At 41.6% G+C, this 20,681-nt stretch overlaps 1 protein-coding gene across 1 annotated transcript in view; it reads right to left on the reverse strand.

Moving 5' to 3' along the window:
- The window catches only part of LOC138025362 (kinetochore-associated protein 1-like), an 86,069-nt gene that overhangs the window by 55,056 nt on the left and 10,332 nt on the right, over positions 1–20,681 (reverse strand). Inside the window, exons 9-22 of the mRNA XM_068872584.1 lie at positions 18,852–18,942; positions 18,476–18,540; positions 12,820–12,938; positions 11,945–11,993; positions 9,889–9,987; positions 9,167–9,213; positions 6,380–6,442; positions 5,540–5,615; positions 4,273–4,398; positions 3,388–3,477; positions 2,688–2,750; positions 2,251–2,312; positions 1,035–1,143; positions 392–535 (exon numbers count right to left, since the gene is read on the reverse strand). Coding sequence (XP_068728685.1) covers positions 392–535; positions 1,035–1,143; positions 2,251–2,312; positions 2,688–2,750; positions 3,388–3,477; positions 4,273–4,398; positions 5,540–5,615; positions 6,380–6,442; positions 9,167–9,213; positions 9,889–9,987; positions 11,945–11,993; positions 12,820–12,938; positions 18,476–18,540; positions 18,852–18,942 — 1,203 coding nt within the window. The remainder of the gene's footprint in view (positions 1–391; positions 536–1,034; positions 1,144–2,250; positions 2,313–2,687; positions 2,751–3,387; positions 3,478–4,272; positions 4,399–5,539; positions 5,616–6,379; positions 6,443–9,166; positions 9,214–9,888; positions 9,988–11,944; positions 11,994–12,819; positions 12,939–18,475; positions 18,541–18,851; positions 18,943–20,681) is intronic.

Consider the following 20,681-nt stretch of genomic DNA (forward strand, 5'->3'; position numbering starts at 1 on the left):
GGAACTGGCGATTTAGCCTTTGTCATGTCCTTTACAGTGGGACAAAAATCCTCTGTGTTTAGATTGATTAGTGGTCCAAAATTAACTTCACCATCATTGTAATGCTCCATTTTGCTAATATGACTAGTTTACCACCGCTGCCACCAGTGTAACGAGCCGAATCAAACAACAGTTTTCTCGCCAAACATGCACATGTATTTTTATATTCATGTATTTGACCACTAACTCTCTGGAGAGATCCTATTACAACCGCGTGGCAGTAATGCAACAAGGAAGCAAGTCACAACTAGAATAATGTCGCGCAGCAGTTCCGTCACAATATACTTGGTAAAATGGAAAACAGATGCAACATCAAATTAATTAACAAATTATTTTTGATAATTTTACCCACCAGCCCTTGTGGCAAGACCTTGCTAACAAAAGGAACAAGGTCATCTTGTAACCAGGGGATGATGGTAGATGATGGCAAAGCTTGGCTGATAGAACCCAAGAGGGACTCCAGCTTTCCTTCAGTAAACTGCGGTATGAACTGGGTCTAAGATCACAAAGCATGATAACAAATTGTTTAAATAAACACTAATTTTATGATTAAAATTAATGTTCTTGTATGTGGGAATAAAATGCACATAAAGTTGGTCGGCAGGACTGGAAAATTAAGATGCAAAAGTTGAAAGACATAAAAAGCCAGCCATATCAATGTTGGTTGATTTACACGGCTTAATAATTAAAAGAACAAAAAAAAAACAGTTGTGTAAAAGTGAGATGATCAAGTCAATCAGAATACATACAAGTTGATTCAATCAGCACATCAGTTTAGTAGAAAGAGTACAGAACATTGTACTGTAGAATGGGAGGTGCTTTACTGTCAAGTTAAAATGAGAAAGGAAAATTCTGACTTTAAAACAAAACACCCTCTGGAATGTTTTTTTTTTTATGGAGCCCTCAAAATCCTTATTGTACTGGATAATCCACAAACTGACAATGTACGACATGTACATGTATATGCTTGACTGAGCATCTTAAGGGGTGATTACCTGATGTCTTCTCCAAATAATCACTGCACTTGTGACTTTACCAGATAACAGACACTTTATAAGCTCTGCAAGTAGGTCTGCAGTGACAAAGTACTGCCACTGTGTTCCACTGAGGATTGAAGAATTCAAAACAGGGATTGAAATTGGGCTTGAAATTTAATACCATCTGTCAATCCTTACTTCAATCAATTCCCCCATTGGAGCTTCACACTTCACTCTAAATAAGAAATGCTTGGTACTCTTGGAGAGATTTTGGTTGGTCCTCGGTTTTAAACACAAGGTTCCTCTAATAAACTATCATCTTCAGCCTCAACTTCGGCATGCTCGTTTTGCCACATAATGCCACCCTTGATTGCCTTACACTGGCCACTGGCTAGGGTTAGAGTTACATTTAAGTTCATCATTACTTCACAGTAATCCATGGTACGATGCGGAAATATCTCGTGGATCTGATAACTTTCAAGGCTAACTCCATGTACCAAATGAGATCTAATAAGTTTCTCGTGTCCCCAACAAGTGTCAAAACAAGACTCAGCGATAGAGCCTTTCTGGCTCTGACTCCACCCTGGACTTCCCCCATTTGAGAAGTAAAATAGTTTGGCGTTAGACAGAGTAAAATCTACTAAATCCCACTCCTAGGAGTCAATGGGTTAAATATGTTATTTTATCATATACAGTGTAAACACCAATGAAATACCAAGTGAGCTTTCCCACAAAAACATGATATCTTCATATCTCCACACAAGAAAAGATCACTCTTTTTATGGTTACATAATTATAAAAACCGCGTCTTTTGATGCCTTACATGATTTACATGTAGTATTTCATTGGTGTTTATATAATAAATAGAATATTACATGGCCGTCTGGAGATACAAAATTTCTCTTCTTGTGTTGAAAAATATTTTCTAATTGTTAAATCGAACTGGCAAACAATGTAATGTTAACCCATTGACCACGGGGAGTGAAACTTAACAGATCTTACTCTGTCTAATGCCAAATGATTTAACTTCTCAAATGGGGGCATCCTAGGGCCTTTGGGTTAAGCATGTCCCCTTCATGAAACTTTTCCTTGACTAAGGAAATACAAGAATACATGCATTCTATCTATTGAGGTGTAAATGAGATGCAATGTGTTTTCTGCAATATGGCACTTTAAACGTTCTAATTTATGTGAAATTTTATGGGTTTTTAATGCACAAAAAATACCAGCAAACCTGAAATTTTCAATTCCATAGGCCATTTCAAATGTTGCTAGTCTATCAAGAGCTTCCAGGACCTTTACAGAGAGAACAACACACAAACATGCTTACAATTTCCAACAAACCTTCACTGAAAAAACAACAAAATAATATTACTTTAAAAAGGCTCTGGTTTGCCCAGTACACAGTGCCTGAATTAGTTCACTTTTATGCCTCTTCTTTCAATACATGTCATCATACTGTACAAGTAGGATTTTCCCTTAATTATCATGGTAAGAATTTTGCTTGAGTGAAAAAGGTTGACACACCGAAAAACAAATAGCACTGGAGGAAAATACGGGTTTGTTTTTCATGTAAATTTTATTATGATTCATCAAGACTTGAATTAATTATGTACAGGCAGTCTTAATAATTATAATATTTTATACTTTTGCACGTTTCACTGTACCAACCTCTGTTAATAAATGAGATGGCATTCCACAAATACCTTCCTTTTTATCCTGATCTAGGGAAATCTAAGCAAAAAAGAGTTGAAATGGTAGTGTGGTGAGAAAGGGCACATGTATATGCACATAGGGAAGACATAGATCATTTAATCCATTGAAGAGGCCCTGACAGGGGGGGGCGGGGGGTCCCATGTCGTTTGTCTGAATTTTAAAATCACTCGTGACGGGGTTTAATCGGCTCATTCTCGGCCTTGACGTCACTGTCGGAATTTTGCTGGGAAAGGATGTCTTTTCTCGGAAGAATTTCATTTTATGTGCTGTCGCTACTGTTTGGACCATGTCGCTTAATTGTCGGAATTTACCCTGTCAGGGCCTCATTGAATCCTGGGAGTGAGACTTAACAGATTTTACTCAGTCTAAGCCAGACGATTTTACTCGCTACATGTAACTGGGGGCACATCCTAAGGTGTTTAAATGTCAATGCATTAATTAAGTGCAAATTTTAGTCTTTGGGGAGTACATAGCAGTAAAAAGCAATCATATTTTATTTCAGAATTGACACAAACTTTCTAAACAGGTATTGAATTACAGGGTTCAAGAATAGGAAGTTCACTAGCTCAAGAGCTGAATAGAGTGGTGGATACGACATTAGGTAAGTGATCATTCCACAATCCTGACCAAGACATTAAGTCTTCAGCAGGCTTACCCTCTTCCTTGCATAGCTAAGCAAATCAAATGTTTCCTCAAGAGAAGAAAGGGCAGCTTGGAGGCAACATCTACACACATACTCATCATCCTGAAATGGACCAAACACCGCCAGAAATGATTTTCGAAGGAAGGAAAAGAACACACTAATTGCTATCAATTTCTTCTTCTTTTGGGAAAATGCTTAATCCAAATTAACGGTTTTTTATTGTACCAGCTACATGTAAAGCTCTAATTTGTTTCAGAAATACTCAACATTGCAGATGTAATGATAGACAATTTTGAATTTGCCTTGAAACAGCAGAATATATAGTTTTTTTTTTCTCAATGATCAACGTGTGATTGCACTTTTTGGTCACTATCCGCAGCACTCTCCTTGTTCACTATCAACTACCAAAATAGCAAAAGGCAAGCTAACGTGGTACCAAATCACTAGATGATCAATGTGGACATCTTCTTGGGTTTGGAAGAGTATTGGGTGGAAGTACAACCTCCATGCAAATTTGTTTTCACATGATCCAACCTTACATACTTACATGTAACACATTTCACATATGCAATCATGCGTAAAAACTGGTACAAATTAAATTAATACAACATCTTTATTTAGTCAAGCAGCTTAGGTAAAAAGGGCAACTACCAGAATGTATAACTGGCATGGAAATCATAGCAATTTTCACTTCAAGGGAATGTCTTTCTTTATTGAATACAGCGAAACCAGACAGTCTGATTGAGTATATTTCTGTTTCAGAATAACATATATGGAGAGATCAGAGGAACCTTCAAAATACCCCTCTGAATTTAAATAAGGTCTGGGAGCCCAGGCTGCTGCTTCTTTGCCCTTTTTTTTAAAAATGAAATACACAAGTAAAACTATAATTAAAACCTTTATTTGAGAAAAGCAGTTCTTTAACTTGCTGAGGGAAAATTCTTCCTCTGCTGTTCCTTTATCATTATTATTCCAAGGCGACACTTTATCGAGCAGCCAATTTGCCTTCACTTTGTACACCAGCTGAATGAATAACAGGAAGAACCACTTGACAAGAATACACGTTTCTTAATAACATTGCCATTTTTAAATTCTACCTTTTGATTAAATGTCAATTGAATCTGAAATGTGTTTCGATTTTACTGCAGCTAAATGCAATAGGCCATTTGCAGGATTCAGTGACATGTCACTCTTTGACGCCATCCTTCATGCAAGCTCATAGAGGAATACTACTTTGTTGTAAAAACAAATTTAAAGCACTTCCCACCCGAAAAAAACCGATAGGAGCTCGAAAAGAATTTTGCACTTTAAAATCACACACAGTGACTCTACAGAGCCTTTGGCTCTGGAATGCTTGCGTCCCAGTGCCATTGCAAACAAAGACATCCAGCCATGTGACTAGATCCTGCAAAGGGCCTATTTTAAGGCATCATCTGCAGGGTGGCTGCAAGGACTTATTGCTTGCCTCTTGGCTTTTGAGCTTATCTTTGCAGATCTTTTGTTTGGCTGCCTTTGTTTAGCGGATTCCAGCTCCCATCCCTTCCAGCCATTTCTCACTTTGGGGCATTGGTTTAAAGTATGGGGTCAGGTGAGTAAGTTCCACTGAGTTCAGTGTGATGGTGTTTGTTGGTGGCTGCATGCAGGCGTGGTTCCTGTGCACAGAATTGCCAAGGATAGCTCCCTGCTCGGCCTGAATTTGCTCAGGCTCCCTGCCAACCTTTAAGGGACCAGTCCCCAAGCTCATCTGTTGGTGATGATTTTAACATCACAGAAACCAGTAACCAAGTCTGACCAATAATATTATTAAGAAAACTACATAGAACCAGGTCTATTATTCTTTGATTATAAGCAATAACCAGGTGCAAGTAAAATTGGGTAGACTGAAGATTTAGATGGAAAATCAATCATGATAGTGCCTGCTATCTTAGCTACATGTACAGTGCTGTGATTAACAAACACCTGGGGAAAGTGGGGGGAAGGGGGGGCACAGATTGAAGCTCTTGGTCAATTGACAAACCAGCCAGGATGAAACTTGGCACATGCATCATTGAGTTATGGAGAAGCAATGTTGTCAAAATTTATGGTAATATTGCGAAGGTGATGACCAGCTTAAAGCATCATTTTAGTGTCACATGTCTAAGGCACGGCAACATCTTTGTGTTACCTCAATATCCAAGTTAAACTGCTGTGCAAATTTCAGGGCCTCACTGAACTTTTGTTTGTGAAGTAACCTTGACAGTCTAAGAAAAAACCATTCAGAGTCAAATGCATCAACAAAAGCAAAGCTGACACAAAACAAAAATCAGATCTGCCATTCAATAGACTCTTTATTTGCTCAAAGTGTAGTCAAAGACTATTTTATTAAATGAGCAGACAGCATAACTACGCACAGTGTATAAAGAAAACTGGATTAATCCATGAGTTGATAGCCTCAAGTTAGTCCACTTCAAAATCTGTTGGATTCCAGGCCCTTCAGATGGATAAGTGTTACCTTCTATAATAACTTGTTTTAACAACAGACCATATTATAAATTCATGTACATGTAAACTATGGAATCCATCTAACACTTCATATTTTCTCTGTCAAACACGTTTGATAGTTGGGAATTTAACGCACAATAGAGACAGTATAATATAGCTTTGGCACATAATCCCTTCCTACTAGACAGTTTAAAAGAATAAATCTAGAAAAATGTTTAATTAAATTTTGATTTTGCTTAAACAAGAAAGCCATGAAGTTTGTTATGATGGTGTAAAAACCCACTGCTGTTGTCTACTGCTAATCGAGCTTGAATGGGCTTTGTACTATCATAATGCCATTTCAAGAGTTTGGTAGAATTACACAGTGCTTTTATAAAGAGGAGCCAGAAAGTGAATTAAAAATGCCGAAGTAACAAGTTAATTGGAACACCAAACCAAATATCCACACAATTGGGAAACGAAGTGCTTGCATTCAATTTAGGTTTAAAAGTTTGGAGAACAAGACAATTTTCTTCTGTGTTACCTGTTCTCTGGAAGAGCTTCTGTGAGAGACCTGATCCTCAAGCAGGAAATGGGTTCTGTTTCACTTTATTTGAGAAAAGTTACAAGCAAAGGAATAAAGCCAGATAAAATAATTTATTACGAATTAGGAAAGTATTTACATGTACATCAAGGAGACACCAACCACCTTATCTGGATAATTATAAGCAAGTCTCTCTTACACTGGCACCTGAAAAATTAAGGTGGTTTCAATGGAATTCAAACCCAAGACCTAGCTTTGTCATCCCCATTACTAACAATGTTTTTCTAACAGAGCTATGAAGCAACTCACATGGTATTTTTTGCTAAACAGGGTTTGCTCAAGTCCATGTAAAACCAGCAACTGTTTTCTGACCAGTGTAAGTTGTTAAAAGTATGCAGTTTGTGCTGTTGGTATCCCAGCCATTTTAGTCACACAAAATCCTGTGGTTCTTTAGCAGACAGTATAAATAAAAGAGGCTACAGGTAGCCTACACTTTGTTTGAAGGAATTACATTAGCCAATTTTCTTTAAAGTTCACAGCATTTCAGTGATTTTTTATGTTACAATATCTTAGTCAATATCCAGTTTAATTCTGTAGTCCGAAGTCCAATGTGCAAAGTCCACATTCCATGACCCAACTATATGGCTTTTATGAGCGATCATAGAATAGTTGTTCACATTTAAAACTGTTGTTGACGGCACTGATTCCAATCAAAACCAGTAAACAGATGCTTTACAAGTTTCTACAATGGTATTTTAAAATATTTAATACTTTTAACAATACCAGGAGAATAATGAAAATAAGGAATTAGCCTGGTAAGATGTGTTGCTGATGAGTCATACAATAACCGGATATTGCATTGTGTGCAACAACAACACAAAAGTCGTTTCCGGTCATGCACGCAATTCTTTATTACATATTTCCCCCCGTTAATCTGTCATAATGGTCTACCGGGATCTTGTGTACTAAAGGCATCTGTCAGTCGACTCTATGATGGCAGACATGTTGATTGACAGTTGGCCAAGATGGCGCTCGAGACTCACTGACAGCCAACACATCAGCCGATATGTCCATCGCCTCTCGGTTGATATGTGGTCGACATGCATGTAGATCTATCGCCTCCAACGCTCCGCCAACACTTGGCCGATACTCTACCAACACTTTGTCAACAATAATTTATTGACTGACATGCCAAACAACAGTTGGCCAAAATATCAGCTGACACGAAGCCAATATCAGCATGCGTGTCGGTCACTCGTCACCAAGGCTTGCCAGATACTCTACCGACACTTGGTCAACTGTATCAGCAGACACGTCAATGGACAACTCTCAAATGGTCGACATATCAGCCATTTGAGAGCTGCCCTAAACTTTTTTTCCAATGTACAGGCAAGTGCATAGAGTGAAATCACTTTACATTCTGACACTAACAACACTCTTTTTCAATGTCAGTTTAAGCGCTTTGCTTCACTTCAACATTTCGAGATTGGAAACCTCTAGACATTCAGAACTGTGAGGATTAGGGGTGCATGTGTGGGGGGAAAGAGGGGAAGGGCGGATTGTTGCGGAAATGCACACATGCGAAACATTCACAATTAGCGACACAATATTCTTTGGCAAAGCTGACATATCAGCCACCAGTTGGTCGATATGTTGGACATGCATTGACCAACATAGCGGCAAACAGTCAACTGGCACTCAGCCATCAGATGACCAGAACTGACTCAAATGTCAGCCGATATACCACCAACAGTCAACTGGTATGCCGCCGACAGTTTCTCATTTCATTAACAGTCAAAGAGTTGGCTGATAGTGGCCACCGATAGTCTAAAACCCGAAGGACATGTCCACAAACACTCGACCACTTGTTGGTTGACATGTTGGCCAAGTATTGACTGAGATATCCGTCGAGTCACGGGCAACAAAGTGGTCAAGCAGGGTTTATACTCTTTTAAGCTCTTCAAATTCCATGACTTTTTCCATGACCATGAGCTTTCCATGACCTTAAGTTTAGCTGTCACGGAAGAAAATTTCCAAAAATGTCCCTATTTAGGATATTTTCTCACATAACTTAGTTTGAATAAATTAACGATCTCTGTCCGCCAAACGTCCAAATATTTGATAGAAATGCGCCTTTATTTCATTTCATCCTTGCTTTGAGAACCCCAATGATTCATCTTCTATTATTTTTTAATTATAATTTTCTTTGACCACAAAATTCCATGACTTTCCATGACTGGAAAATTAAATTCTTAAATTCCATGACTTTCCAGGTTTTCCATGACCCATACAAACCCTGTTGAGTATTGGGCAATATAGCAACTGATATTTGGCCGAAAGTGTAGGTTGAATATAGAAAGACAGATGTCTTACGTAAACATGACCCGTCTTCCATGGTTTAGTGGTCATACACTGTACCAAGTTCAAATCTTACTTGGGCTGCCTTCTCTGAAAGTGACTCTCCTTGGCAAAGAAATCTCCTGCATGCATAGCAAATAGCAAAACCGCAAGCCCAAAAAAGTCCAAAGTCCAAAATCAGAGCCGAATCCTATACTTAGTTCTTCGAACAAAGTAATAATTAACCATTTGTGTTAAACAAAGTGTAGCGTCAAATTAACAGTTTTACAGACTTACAGGTGGATACACAGTCATGGCATATAAGCAAATGGATATAGAGTGTAAAATGTGACCAAAATAATAATGCAGAATTACTCTTAGACTAAGTATCTGTGAGCCATATTGAGAATAAAATAACTTCTATATAAATGACATGATTGTGGGTGTCACCTGGTTGCCTGGATGTCACAGAGACCTTCAATAAAGTAGATAGACTCCTACAAACACCAAAGACATTTTGAAAATTTAGGGCTTAATTTCTCACCCCCAGCCATCCTATCTCATGTCAAAAGTTTGTGATGTACCTGATTTTAATCTTAATTTACTGAAATCTAGGATTTGTAGTACATGTAAGTATAACAAAGCAGTGGACTGTATCAGTGGCAATCAACCTGCTTGTTTTTTGGACAGTGAAACCCAACTTAGTTGTTACAACAGGGTCCTTTGGAACAAAAAAAAAACTAGGGTGGCACAACTATAATTTACTGTGAATTTATAGATTTATTGGGAATCAACATGTTGAACATCTCATTTTCCACAGCATCTCCATTAAGTGCTTCCTTAACTCCATGTAGCTGGCAGGATATTTTATTGCAGGATTATTTAAATATACAGGCTAAAATCGATGGTTGCTTCATTGTATTTTGGCTGCGAAGATTTCAAAACTACTAGTCCCCATGCCAGTCTCAGCCGACTTGCAGCCAAAACCATCGTACCCGCCAGTGTTTAAATAACCCTGCAATAAAAATTAATATGCTGCACGTTACATGTATGCAGACTAGTGCTTCGTCCAATCAAATCTATGCTTCACCCAAAAACACTAGATAAATTAACTTGACAATACTTTGTTTAAGTATATGAAGAACACAAAATTTAGGAAAACATTATCAAACCTGAGTTGATGGACACTGGGCCAAAAATGAGAAAAAGGAAACTTCAAGAGAATACATCTGCTTCATGGATGGAAATGCATACACTTGAAAGTAACGTGCCTACAATAAACAATCATGACTTGACAAAGAACAGTAATTTCAATACAACTATAAATTATTCATATTTACCACAAGATCAAAAGGAAGAGAACAAATGCCAGAAATGAATGGAAGGGTTTCTAGAAAAACTATGGAGCTGCATCTATGGGAGAGTAGTGTAACACAAACATTTTTTTGGGATCAAACAGCAACTCCCAAGCTGACCTTGAAAGTTAATAAATTCAAGGATTCAGTGTATTGGCCTGACTGTACGAAAGTGCCCTGGAACATTTTACTGTCACACCTGCAGGATGTAACAAACTTTTGTTGCCAGTTATGGGTTTGTCATTCCTGATAGTTCACAAGTTCATGACCCAGAGATGTGCATGAGTTGATTTCGGACTAGTGGTTGTTGGAAGGTGGGGCTAGACCTCTTGTGGCAAGATGAGTCAGCTTCCTGGGCTAAGAAAACTATCGGTACAAAATTTGAAGCCCATATGCACGGATACTTTGAGTTGGTCAGCCCAGCAAAACCTGGAACTCTCATAGAAAGCTTGATGGTTGCTGCACCAATACTGCGGAACTCTTTACCTCTTGAAGGTAGTAGGAAGTCACCTTCAATTAATTCAAATTAAGGTAAAGCACTTTTGCACTTTAGGGAGTAGTGCTATTATATATAATTGATGTAGTAGTGGCATCCATGTCTCAAAGAGGCGATAGTTAGCCCTGGGGATTTGGGCAGGATCTTGTATGTGTGGTGCAGAAGTGCCACGTGCCTTGTGACGTGCCAGACTTGCCTTGCCTCGCTTCTTCTTAACTTCTGGGGTGGAGGTCAGAGTCAGGGTGTTGGCAGATGGCAGATATGATGTTCACCAAGCCCGCCAACGTTTTCATGTGAAGGGCAAGAATTCTCGATGACCCTCCAGAGGGAGTTTCTGTGGTGGCAATCAGTGAGTTCCTCACAGCAAAAGCTACGTGTACTGCCTCACCTCGTCCTGGGACAGGCCTTACCAGAAGAAAGTGTAGTCTCTTTCCATAAGTGACCCACTGTCAGCCAGTCGGGTTTCCTGACAGAAGACATCTTTGTTGAGTCGTGCCAGCTACTTGTTGATGATGGCAGTCTTGCGGGAGTCATCCATTAGCTGAAGGTCAGCGGAGAGACCAGGGCACATGGTGCGAATGTTCCAGCTTGCGATTGGAAGAGTTGGAGGCTTTGTAGTTTTTTGCTTTTGACTGCTTAGTGCAAGTACTTGCTCCCTTCTCGGGAGGGTCCACTAAGCCCTACGCACCCAGTAGAGCAGACAAGCAATGACGGGGCGGCACCTTACTGGTTGGGGGCTGCCCAGCTTGAGGCGGGCAGTAGCCACCCAATGAAGCTATGAGGGCTTCTCCCACCGCCAGACGACCCCTAGCACTCCTTGTTACGCCATTCAGTCAGAGCTTAGAACCAGTAAACTGCCTAGTCCTGTGTTGTGCCGGAGTCTTGCAACACCGCTGGAGTGCCCTCTCCAGTTTGCACTAAGGCCTGAGCGGGAAGATAAGGAGATGCTGGGCTGCCCATACGACAGGGTGTAACTGGCTGGGTCCAAGGGAAAGGAAGAACCAACATAACTTGGGGTTTGTTCCACTGCAGAAGCTGCCGGAAGGAAGTGCTGAGCACCTGCCATCCGCCTTAGGGGCTCCACTCCGGATTTGTCCTCCAGGTTTACTCCTGAAGCGTTCCTGAGATCAGGTATAGCCTCAAGGCAGCAGAGGTTTGAAATCAGGGTTTACCTTCCCCTAGATGGGCTGCTTTCACAGGCTAAGAGCCCCATCTACCCTGGACAACTGGTTTTAAGACGCCAGTGGCTTCGCCTTTGCCCCTTCTCCTGTCAGTGGTGCCAGTTCTGCCGCACGGAGGCCAGAAATTGGACTTAGCTGACAATAAATATTATTATTGCATGATATCAAACAAACCCATCTTCACACTTTATCATACATTGCCATTGGCCGACGTGAGAACCACCAACTTGTGATCATCGTCCTTCCTATAAAAGAAAATAAAAATACATTGTACAGTTCCTTCACTGTGAATCATGAATCAAACAAAATGTCCCTTATGTCTGACAGAATGACAATATACAGATTAATCACAACTATCGTTAATCAAAGAGTGACATATCTGGCTTAACAGTCAACATAATGTCTTATTGTTATTTCTTGTTGCTATTCCAAACTATCGGATACATGAGTCACAACAATTTTCATAGTTATGCGGAATCCCACCTTTAAGTGCTAAGTGGCAAACTGCATTTTGGCTTCCACCAATCAAATTTCCGAACATAGCCAGGAAGATCAACTCCGCCTCTGGAAAGTGAATTGCAGCTTTTGTGTAGTTCACAGCTCAAAAACCATTATGATATCGTTTTAGAGGTAAAAAGATTCCTACAGGTTCCATTGCTTTCCATTGGCGTCAACATTGAAATGTGCAAATGTACCGTTGGAACCAAAGATGCTGATTGGTAGGTTACATGTATGTCATACGTGGATGCTGAAATCAATAATTATTATTGATTTCGACATCGCCGGTTTTGGGTCAATTCTTGGCTTGGCATCGCAAATTTGATTGATGGAAGGCAAAACACAGTTTGGCTGTTGGTGCTTGAAGACAAGATTCCGCAGAACCATGAAAATCGTAATGATATAAATGTACATTACTGTTTCGAATTGCTATTGTTAGCTAGAACAAAAACACAATAAGGACCTTCAATGTTCAAAAGGAGTTCTCCTGACAAAGTTACATATACTTGAAAAGTCAATTATTATCCACGACAAGCACAAAACAAATCAGTAAAATATGCAAACTGCACATGCCTTGAAGCCCCAGGTGTCTGAATATTGCTGGAGGGCAAAAGCAGAAAGTCTTCCACAATTAGAAAAGACCAGAATGCAACCATTGTCAAAGATGCCACATTCCACAGACTTAACATGTTCTGCAAATCAATGAATGAAATACACTGTATGACTGTCTATAATTATGACAGCAAGCAAATCAAAAGTTTTCTCACTGCACCAACAAAAGAGAAATACTGCAAGTACTCGAAGGCTTAATAATACACCAACTGTAATCAATAACATAGTGGCGTGGTTGCCTCCTAGCTCTCTCTCGATGGTCTAGCATCCAAAAGCAGAAGTAAGCTGAAGAATGTGAATGCAAAAATAAACTACTAAATATAGAAACATACAGATCCTGAACTGGAACAACAACAGTGAAAAGCGAATGTCATATGCACAACGGGTGCAGTCTCTGGTCCCTTAGGTTTGTCCTCCAAAATGTCACGAGTAAAATAGAAGGACAACTATAAAGCGAAGGCATAAAGAGCAGTGCTACCAGGAAGAACACGAAGGCCAGGTCCTGATTGTGCCAAAATGGGGCACGCTGTTGGCAGCCAGACCTCCTGGGAGGGACAACTGCAGCAGATTCAGATTCAGCACCAGAAGGAACCAAGCAGTCTAGGGAAGTGGCTGGAGTGCAGGGCAGTGGGACAATGGCTGCAGGTATGGGAGGAAGTTTCTGGACAGGTAAAACGTCATGCACAGGTGGTGGAACCTTGGTTTCTTCGTAGGCTGGCTAGTAACCATGTGAGTAACCATGTCGTAGGGACAATGGATTGTCTTGGTGGTAGAATAACAGGGTCTGTATCATCATTGGAGGCTAATGGAGAGGGCTTGTAAAGGCAACAGTGGGATCCCGTGGGGACTGAGCCAAAACCGTCAAGGCCACAGGATAACATTCGGACATAGGCACCAAATAGACTTTACTGCGAAACTGGGAGGTGGTGAACTTCTGGAGCTCTTGATAAGGGTGGTCAAAGTGCACGAGGAGACAGTGTCTCTTAGGACTAGGATCAGTTGTCGGTGACGTTGGGTGACATCGGCAGCAAATGAAATGCCATTGGACTTAGGAGCTTCATCGGTTGACTGTGGCTGGAAGTGTCTAGGGATTGACTTCACAGACTAACAGGTGTGGCAGGATGAAAGTACAAAATCTACGGATTTGTCAACATCTAGAGCAAAGAAGTATCTGCTGTAGAGACGCTTAGTTTGGTACTTTGATGGATGACTAAACCGGATGTGAAGAGCTCTTAAGAGACCATCTAAGACAGAGCGTGGAACAACGGTACGCTCACGAGGGCGTTGGAATGGTTCCTGGTCTCACACAACAAGGAGGCCATCACCAGCGATTAAGACATCCTTAAGGTAGCGTTTAACGTTAATAATTTTGAGAGTGTGTCCTCCGGAGGTGAGGGCACTCCAGCTGGGTAGCCTTCCAAGCAGCACGACTAGTGAAGGGCATCTTGACGCAGCCTTAAAGGACATCACTAACGGAAAGGCTGCGAATAACAGAATCTTCGAGTTCGACGATGAATTTTCAGATTTGGTAACTACAATCCAAGCATTCTTTTGGGTTGCGACTGGCATAATAAGAGGGTAGGTTCTCAACACCAGTGATATGACATGACTGTTGACAGGAAGGTGGTGACTCTCGAACTGCCTGAGAATTCTCCTCTCTTGAGCTTGACATAAGCTTGGACGCAAAGTCTGCTTTCAGAGAGTACTTCAGTTGTGTGTGGTGATTGAATGATATAGGAGGCAAAATGTTTAATCTCCGTGCCAATAGCCAGGGCTTCAATCTCGCAAGGCAACCAAGTTACTTGATGCTTACAAAGTTTGCCACTGAAAAATCCAGCTAAGAGCAGCTTCTCATTGCGGTGTACATACAGTGTGGCTGCAATGCCTCTATTTTTAATGGAGCCATCAATCACTATCCATAAGGCATCTTTTGGATGGGGAATGGTGATGGTCCGGTGGCTTTCCAATGCACGTTGAGCAGTTTTAAAGGTCAGCACTAATTCATCAGACCACGCAATTTTTTCTCTGGATTCTTTCCCTGCAGTCTTTTCCTTGTACCTTGTAAGCTCCGATAAAAGAGCGCAGGCCTTGCACTGTTGAAGGTGGCTTGACCGAGGATAGTGCGGCCATTTGTGGGGGCTAGCTTGCAGGGTTCCATTAGATCACACCCAGCTCGGCACGGTGGCCTTTCTGGGGCAGATAATAGTTTTAGCGGCGGACAAGAGAAGATTGTTCTTTTGGAGGAGGGCAAGAGCTCTGCGCCAATTGCCGAGGACCCCTATGGGGCTGTTTCTCCCAACATACAAGTCGTCAGGAATTTTTGCGACACAGCCCTCTCAAATGAGGTCTCCCAGAAATTGGGACATCAACTCTTCGAGGGAGGTCTCAGACCCAGGCATGCCCATGGCAGAACAAGTGTAGACATGAAGGCCTTTAAATGATGTTGCGACACCACAGTATTTCATAGATGACTTGCCTAGGGGAATCTGATAGAAGGACTTCAGCAAATCAGCGATAACTATATACTTCCACTTCCCTATCTCACACAGCACACCATCAACATTTGGCATGAAGTAGGGTTGAGGCTTACTGTACTCAGCAACTTCTCCGAAGGATGTCACAAGCCTGCTACAGTACCACCATTCAGCTTCTGTACGAAAAACTAGGTGTTTAGATACTCTATATGGACATTGACTAGGCACCCAGCAGGGTCAAGGATTACATGGGGTGAAAAAGGCTTGCAGCTGGCTGGAGAAGGAGAGACAGCACAACATGTGGTGGTAGGTGCGGGTGAGCTGGAGGCTTCAACGGGTATAATGTGTCGAGCCTGGCATAGCTGCTCACCACTCTTCAGAAGAATGGGTGAGTCGGTCGTGTTGGAGACGCGAACGGCATGATCCACTGAGAGAATTTGCTGTGGTGGAGGCCACGCCTCTCCTGGTTTACGTGGCATGTTAGAAGTGCAGTCTATGCTGGGCTCAAGGGCCCATAAGCTGTCGCAGTCAAGGTCAGAAGGGATACTGAACTGAACATACTACTCTGGTAGAACAGTGCAGTTGGGATTGCATAACAGGAAGGATTGTGTACGCCACACATTAGGTTGAGGTGTGTCTGGAGGGGGAGCTGTAGTTGAGAATCTCAGTGTCACCTATCGCAATCTGACATTTGGCAGGGTGAAAACTAGGTCGTTGCGGACCTAGAAGGGGTTACCAGCTAGGATATGGACATCTAGCTGACAAACAACAAGGGCATCTAACGCAAAGGTCCACTGTGCGCGGGTCAGGGAGCAGTGGACTTCGGCAATGACATCCATTGGCGTAACTCCATCAGCCTAATGAGCCATTTGGGAGGCAGGGGTGATGGGGAAACCATACAGCTTGGCGGAGGAGGCACAGACCACGTTGGATGTTGCACCAGTGTCCAGGGTCAGCTGCACAGGTTGTTTGTGATAGAAGGTGTGAAGAACAGGTGACTGGGCTGCTGGCTCTTCAACCTGGGCTGGTGGGACTACAAAGTCACTGGTCTCATCAAAAGGCTTGCACTCATCAACACTGAGGTCTTCAGAGTCATTCATCACCATGCGTGACCGAGCTCACGGTCAACGGTCACGGTCAGGCAGGTAATTACAATCTATCGGGTTGTGAGAAGTATGTGGGTGACCGGCGGTTTTGCAGAGGATGCAGGACAAGAAGGGGCGACGTCGAGGTTGGCCCTGACCATTACTGGAGTTTCACCTTGGTGTGGTAACACCCTCACTGCATGCATGACCAATATCCATATCAGCAAGGAAGAGTCTGCCCTCAAAACTCTTAACATGCCATGATTCTACACCTGTACAAGCATGGCTTTGGTATCTTTAATGCAACGTGACTCATCGAGGCGAGATCCAAAGAGCTTGGGAGATCTCAGGTTTTAGTGAGGCCAGGGTAATTCAGAACCATACTTTTGTTTCACTAAAGGAGAGAGGTCTTCATCGGCAGTTACCTGATCTCCATGGTGTGTTAAGCTGCCCATAGAATGAAGGCAGGCTGTGGCCCCACATTTAGAGGCAGCATGCCTGTGTATTCAGCTGATTGCGAGATGCTCAGGTATCCAAACAGTATTTGTGCTCACTAGGTGGAACACTTTCAGGTCCTTCTGAACGGCAAGTCTACAATATCAGATGAAGGGGTGGCCAAGCTCCCACAGCTCCCAATCACCCAGGAGATTATGAGCCAACCAAAAGTTGCCAATTGAAGGTCACCAAGGCCATCAAGCAGATGTCCAGTGGTAAAGAGGCTGGCGAGGACGGCATCCCCTCGGAGGTATTCAAGTGCACTGGCAACACCCTCACTGCGTGCATGACCAATATCCATATCAGCAAGGAAGAGTCTGCCCTCAAAACTCTTAAGATGCCATGATTCTACACCTGTGCAAGCACATGGGGAACTGTTGCAGGAATCATCGGGGCATCTCATTGTTATCAGCAGCAGGCAACATCCTCAGATCGCATTGTGATCATCAACCATCTTAGGAGTCACGATGCTGGCAACATCCCTGAGAGTCAGTGCGGATTTTGACGTCACACAGCATCACATGGTGTTCTCCCTCAGGCAAGCCCAAGAGAAATGTAGGGAACAAAATATGGACCTCTACACTGTTTTCGAGGATCTCATCGAAGCCATTTGATTCCGTTGGGGAAGAAGGGCTATGTAAGGTCCCTGCGAAGGTTGGTTGCTCTGGCAAGATCATGCAAATCATTTACTCCTTCCACAATGGCATGGTCAGTCTGGCAGTCAAAGATGGTGCCATATGTTATCTGACCAGTTCCCAGTCAAGTCAACAACAGCACAAAACAGGGCTGCCTAATGGTCCCCCTACTCTTCAGCACTGTGTTCTCTGCCATGCTCCACAACGCCTTCAAGGACCGTGAAAGAGGTGTGAGGATCTGGTTCTGTACAGATGAGAGTGTGTTTAACCTCCAGATATTAAACGACAAGACCAAGCTTTGTGGATGATGTTGCAGGATCCACTTTTTTGCAATGATTGCGGCTTGAAAGCTTACTCCTTGGAAGATGCGCAATTCATAGCCAACCAGTTCACCAGGGCCACCGTCCGTTATCAAGATGACAGAAGTGCTTCATCCACCCAGACCGGGCACACCACCCACAAATCCTGTCATCACAATTGGCAATGAACTACTTAAAGTCTCGGCTAAGTTCTGCTATCTGGGTAGGTTTGTCTAGCAGAACACTTAAGTCAAACCTCAAGACATATCACTTGACCTTAGCAAAGACTTGAGATTTTGATAGCCTTCTTGATGCATGTATTTTGATAATATCATGATATATCAAAATACCAACCTCACCACATATCACTTGACCCTACCAAAGACTTGAGATTTTGATAGCCTTCTTGATATTTTGATAATATCATGAGACCCAGAGACAAAGAAAGACAAGTCTAGACAGAAGAAAGGAAAGCATCTTTTTTTATTATAAACCAGAAACATTTCTTTTTAATTTTGAGAAAAACCATTTCCCCTTACAAATCCTTATCCTTTCTACTCTTGCATACATGTACTATCTTGAGCTTGGGCTACCTGTGTTTCAAGCCCTGAGTTCTCTTTGCAACCAACCTTGTCATCCAGAACAACTAAAAAGTGACCATTACTGGATATATCTGCTTTCTCTACACCAGATCCTGGAAGTAAGAGACAAATGGTTTAAACGTTAGCCTTATACTCTCATAGTGTTGGATAACACCTGTGCAGAGAATTTTACCAAAAAATAGTAGGACGTCAACTCCACCATTTGAAATGGTGGACTAAGGGTTACCAGATTTACCAATAAACTGCAATGCGATTATTACTACATTAGTGCAAAGTAGTACCTTTCCGTATGTGCAACTTATTTTCATAAGTTTGATTTGAAAACACTTTGCCCTTACAGGAAAATCTGCATGAAGGGAACTCAAGAAAATAATTTATACAAATTAATGCAGATTACACAAACCTCCAAGAATGTATGAGCTGATAGAGTCAGTAAGAGTAATCCCATTTTTCTCCTGACATGTCCATACAGCAATGGCTGCATCTCCTTCACCCTTTAATAAATTGTTAATATAATTATTTCATCTGTTGTAAAGTGAAACCAATCGGATGCTGACATGCAGAATCTGGTGCAATCTTGGAAACAATGAACTAAAGTCACTGTGGTGCCTTTGAAACCCTATTCCCCTGCCAAGAGTGTCCTAGCTTCCTCTTGCTGAAGGACGTAAAGCATTAGACACATAATTTATGGTAAATGTTCAGTTTAATAGTATACACCACACAAGTAAATAATGCTTTTCACGCATTGACTGATTGGCTAGCAAGGAGGTGAATTGAAAGTACTGTTCACATCTGAGCAATGGAGAAGGCTTCCCGTTTTGCTTCGGTTGCCAACAAGCAAATTTTATCGATAAATTTACCTTATTATTCGACTTGAGTCAGTGATTACACCAAAGCAATGCACTGTGAGGTAAATATTCACAACTTTCACCAACACTTTTTCAGTGAGTGATTAACTCAAATTTTAGTCACCACCAGAAATACTCCATCGTAAGCTAGTTAGACACCAATAATACCCCACCGACAGCTAGAAGGAAGTGCAGCCCAGTCGTTGGGGCACTTGCCTAGAGATAAGGAGATCCTGGGTTCAAGACCTGTTCTGTCAACTTGTTAAATTTGATCCTGGGTGTCTCCAGTTCAACTTCTTGGTTTGGTTTTTTTTGTTGTTGTTTTTGTTGTTTTTGTTGTTTTTTTCTTTTGACTTGACTGAAAGCGTGCTTGCCCAATCAGGAAGAGGTCAAAGACATTCAACTGCTCAGGCAAGGAATCTACTTGTCCTGGACGACTAGACAAGGGTTTCCTCCAGTACTGATACATAGAAATACACGTACACTGTACTGACTGTTTACAGTCACATCAATGAGCACCCTCGTGGGCAAAGCCCACCAGACATAATTTTATTTTTTTATTTTGTTTTTTTATTCTTTCATCTTTTTGTTTACACAATTAAGGTACTTATAGATGTACAGTGTAGAGTTCTCCCCAAGTTAGCACATGGCAATTTCCTCAGCAAAGAAACACTTGTTTCTCTGACAGGAAACCTGCTGACAAAAGTACATTGTATCTCACACTGGAATGGAGGCTTGTATAGTAGTTGTGGGGATTTGCCGGGAAGGACCTAGTATACATGTAGCAAGGAACTTGTTCCTCAAATTTCTGTACTATGTGTATATTCTCGGAACTCATAACTTGAGCCTTGAAAGTCAATCCACGGTTCTTCAAATCATCCAGGATCAAGCTACGGTACAATGTATGTCCAGAAATGCATAAAGTAATTAGATGCATGCATATTTCAATAAGCATCACAAAAATAATGTCCCCTTGCTCTAATCTCCCAAACATGAACATCACTTGTATCTCGGAACATAGACAATTAATGTCACAAAGTGTCCCCAAATGCTGCTCCTCAAATAAGGATGAACAGCTGGCTGCATTTACCGAAGCTACAAATAACACTAACCTTTACCCTTATTGTTGGAAATACGTAGCAAATGCTTAGACTTAAAGGGACACATTGGTGTTGGATATCAAAACTGGGCGTGTATGAAATTACTTCCATTTCTGGACGTACAGTGTGCCAGGATCAAGAATCAAGCGCATAGTCAAGATTGTCCAATTACATTAATTGACCAGTACTGTGTGGTTGGCCATACCCAACGACTCTAAGGAATCCATTTAAGATGTGCTGGTGAGGTAACATGGCACAATTCTTTTTGAGAACATAGACAAGAAG

This window comes from Montipora capricornis, chromosome 12 (genome assembly GCF_036669925.1).
Source record: "Montipora capricornis isolate CH-2021 chromosome 12, ASM3666992v2, whole genome shotgun sequence".
Taxonomy (NCBI): domain Eukaryota; kingdom Metazoa; phylum Cnidaria; class Anthozoa; order Scleractinia; family Acroporidae; genus Montipora; species Montipora capricornis.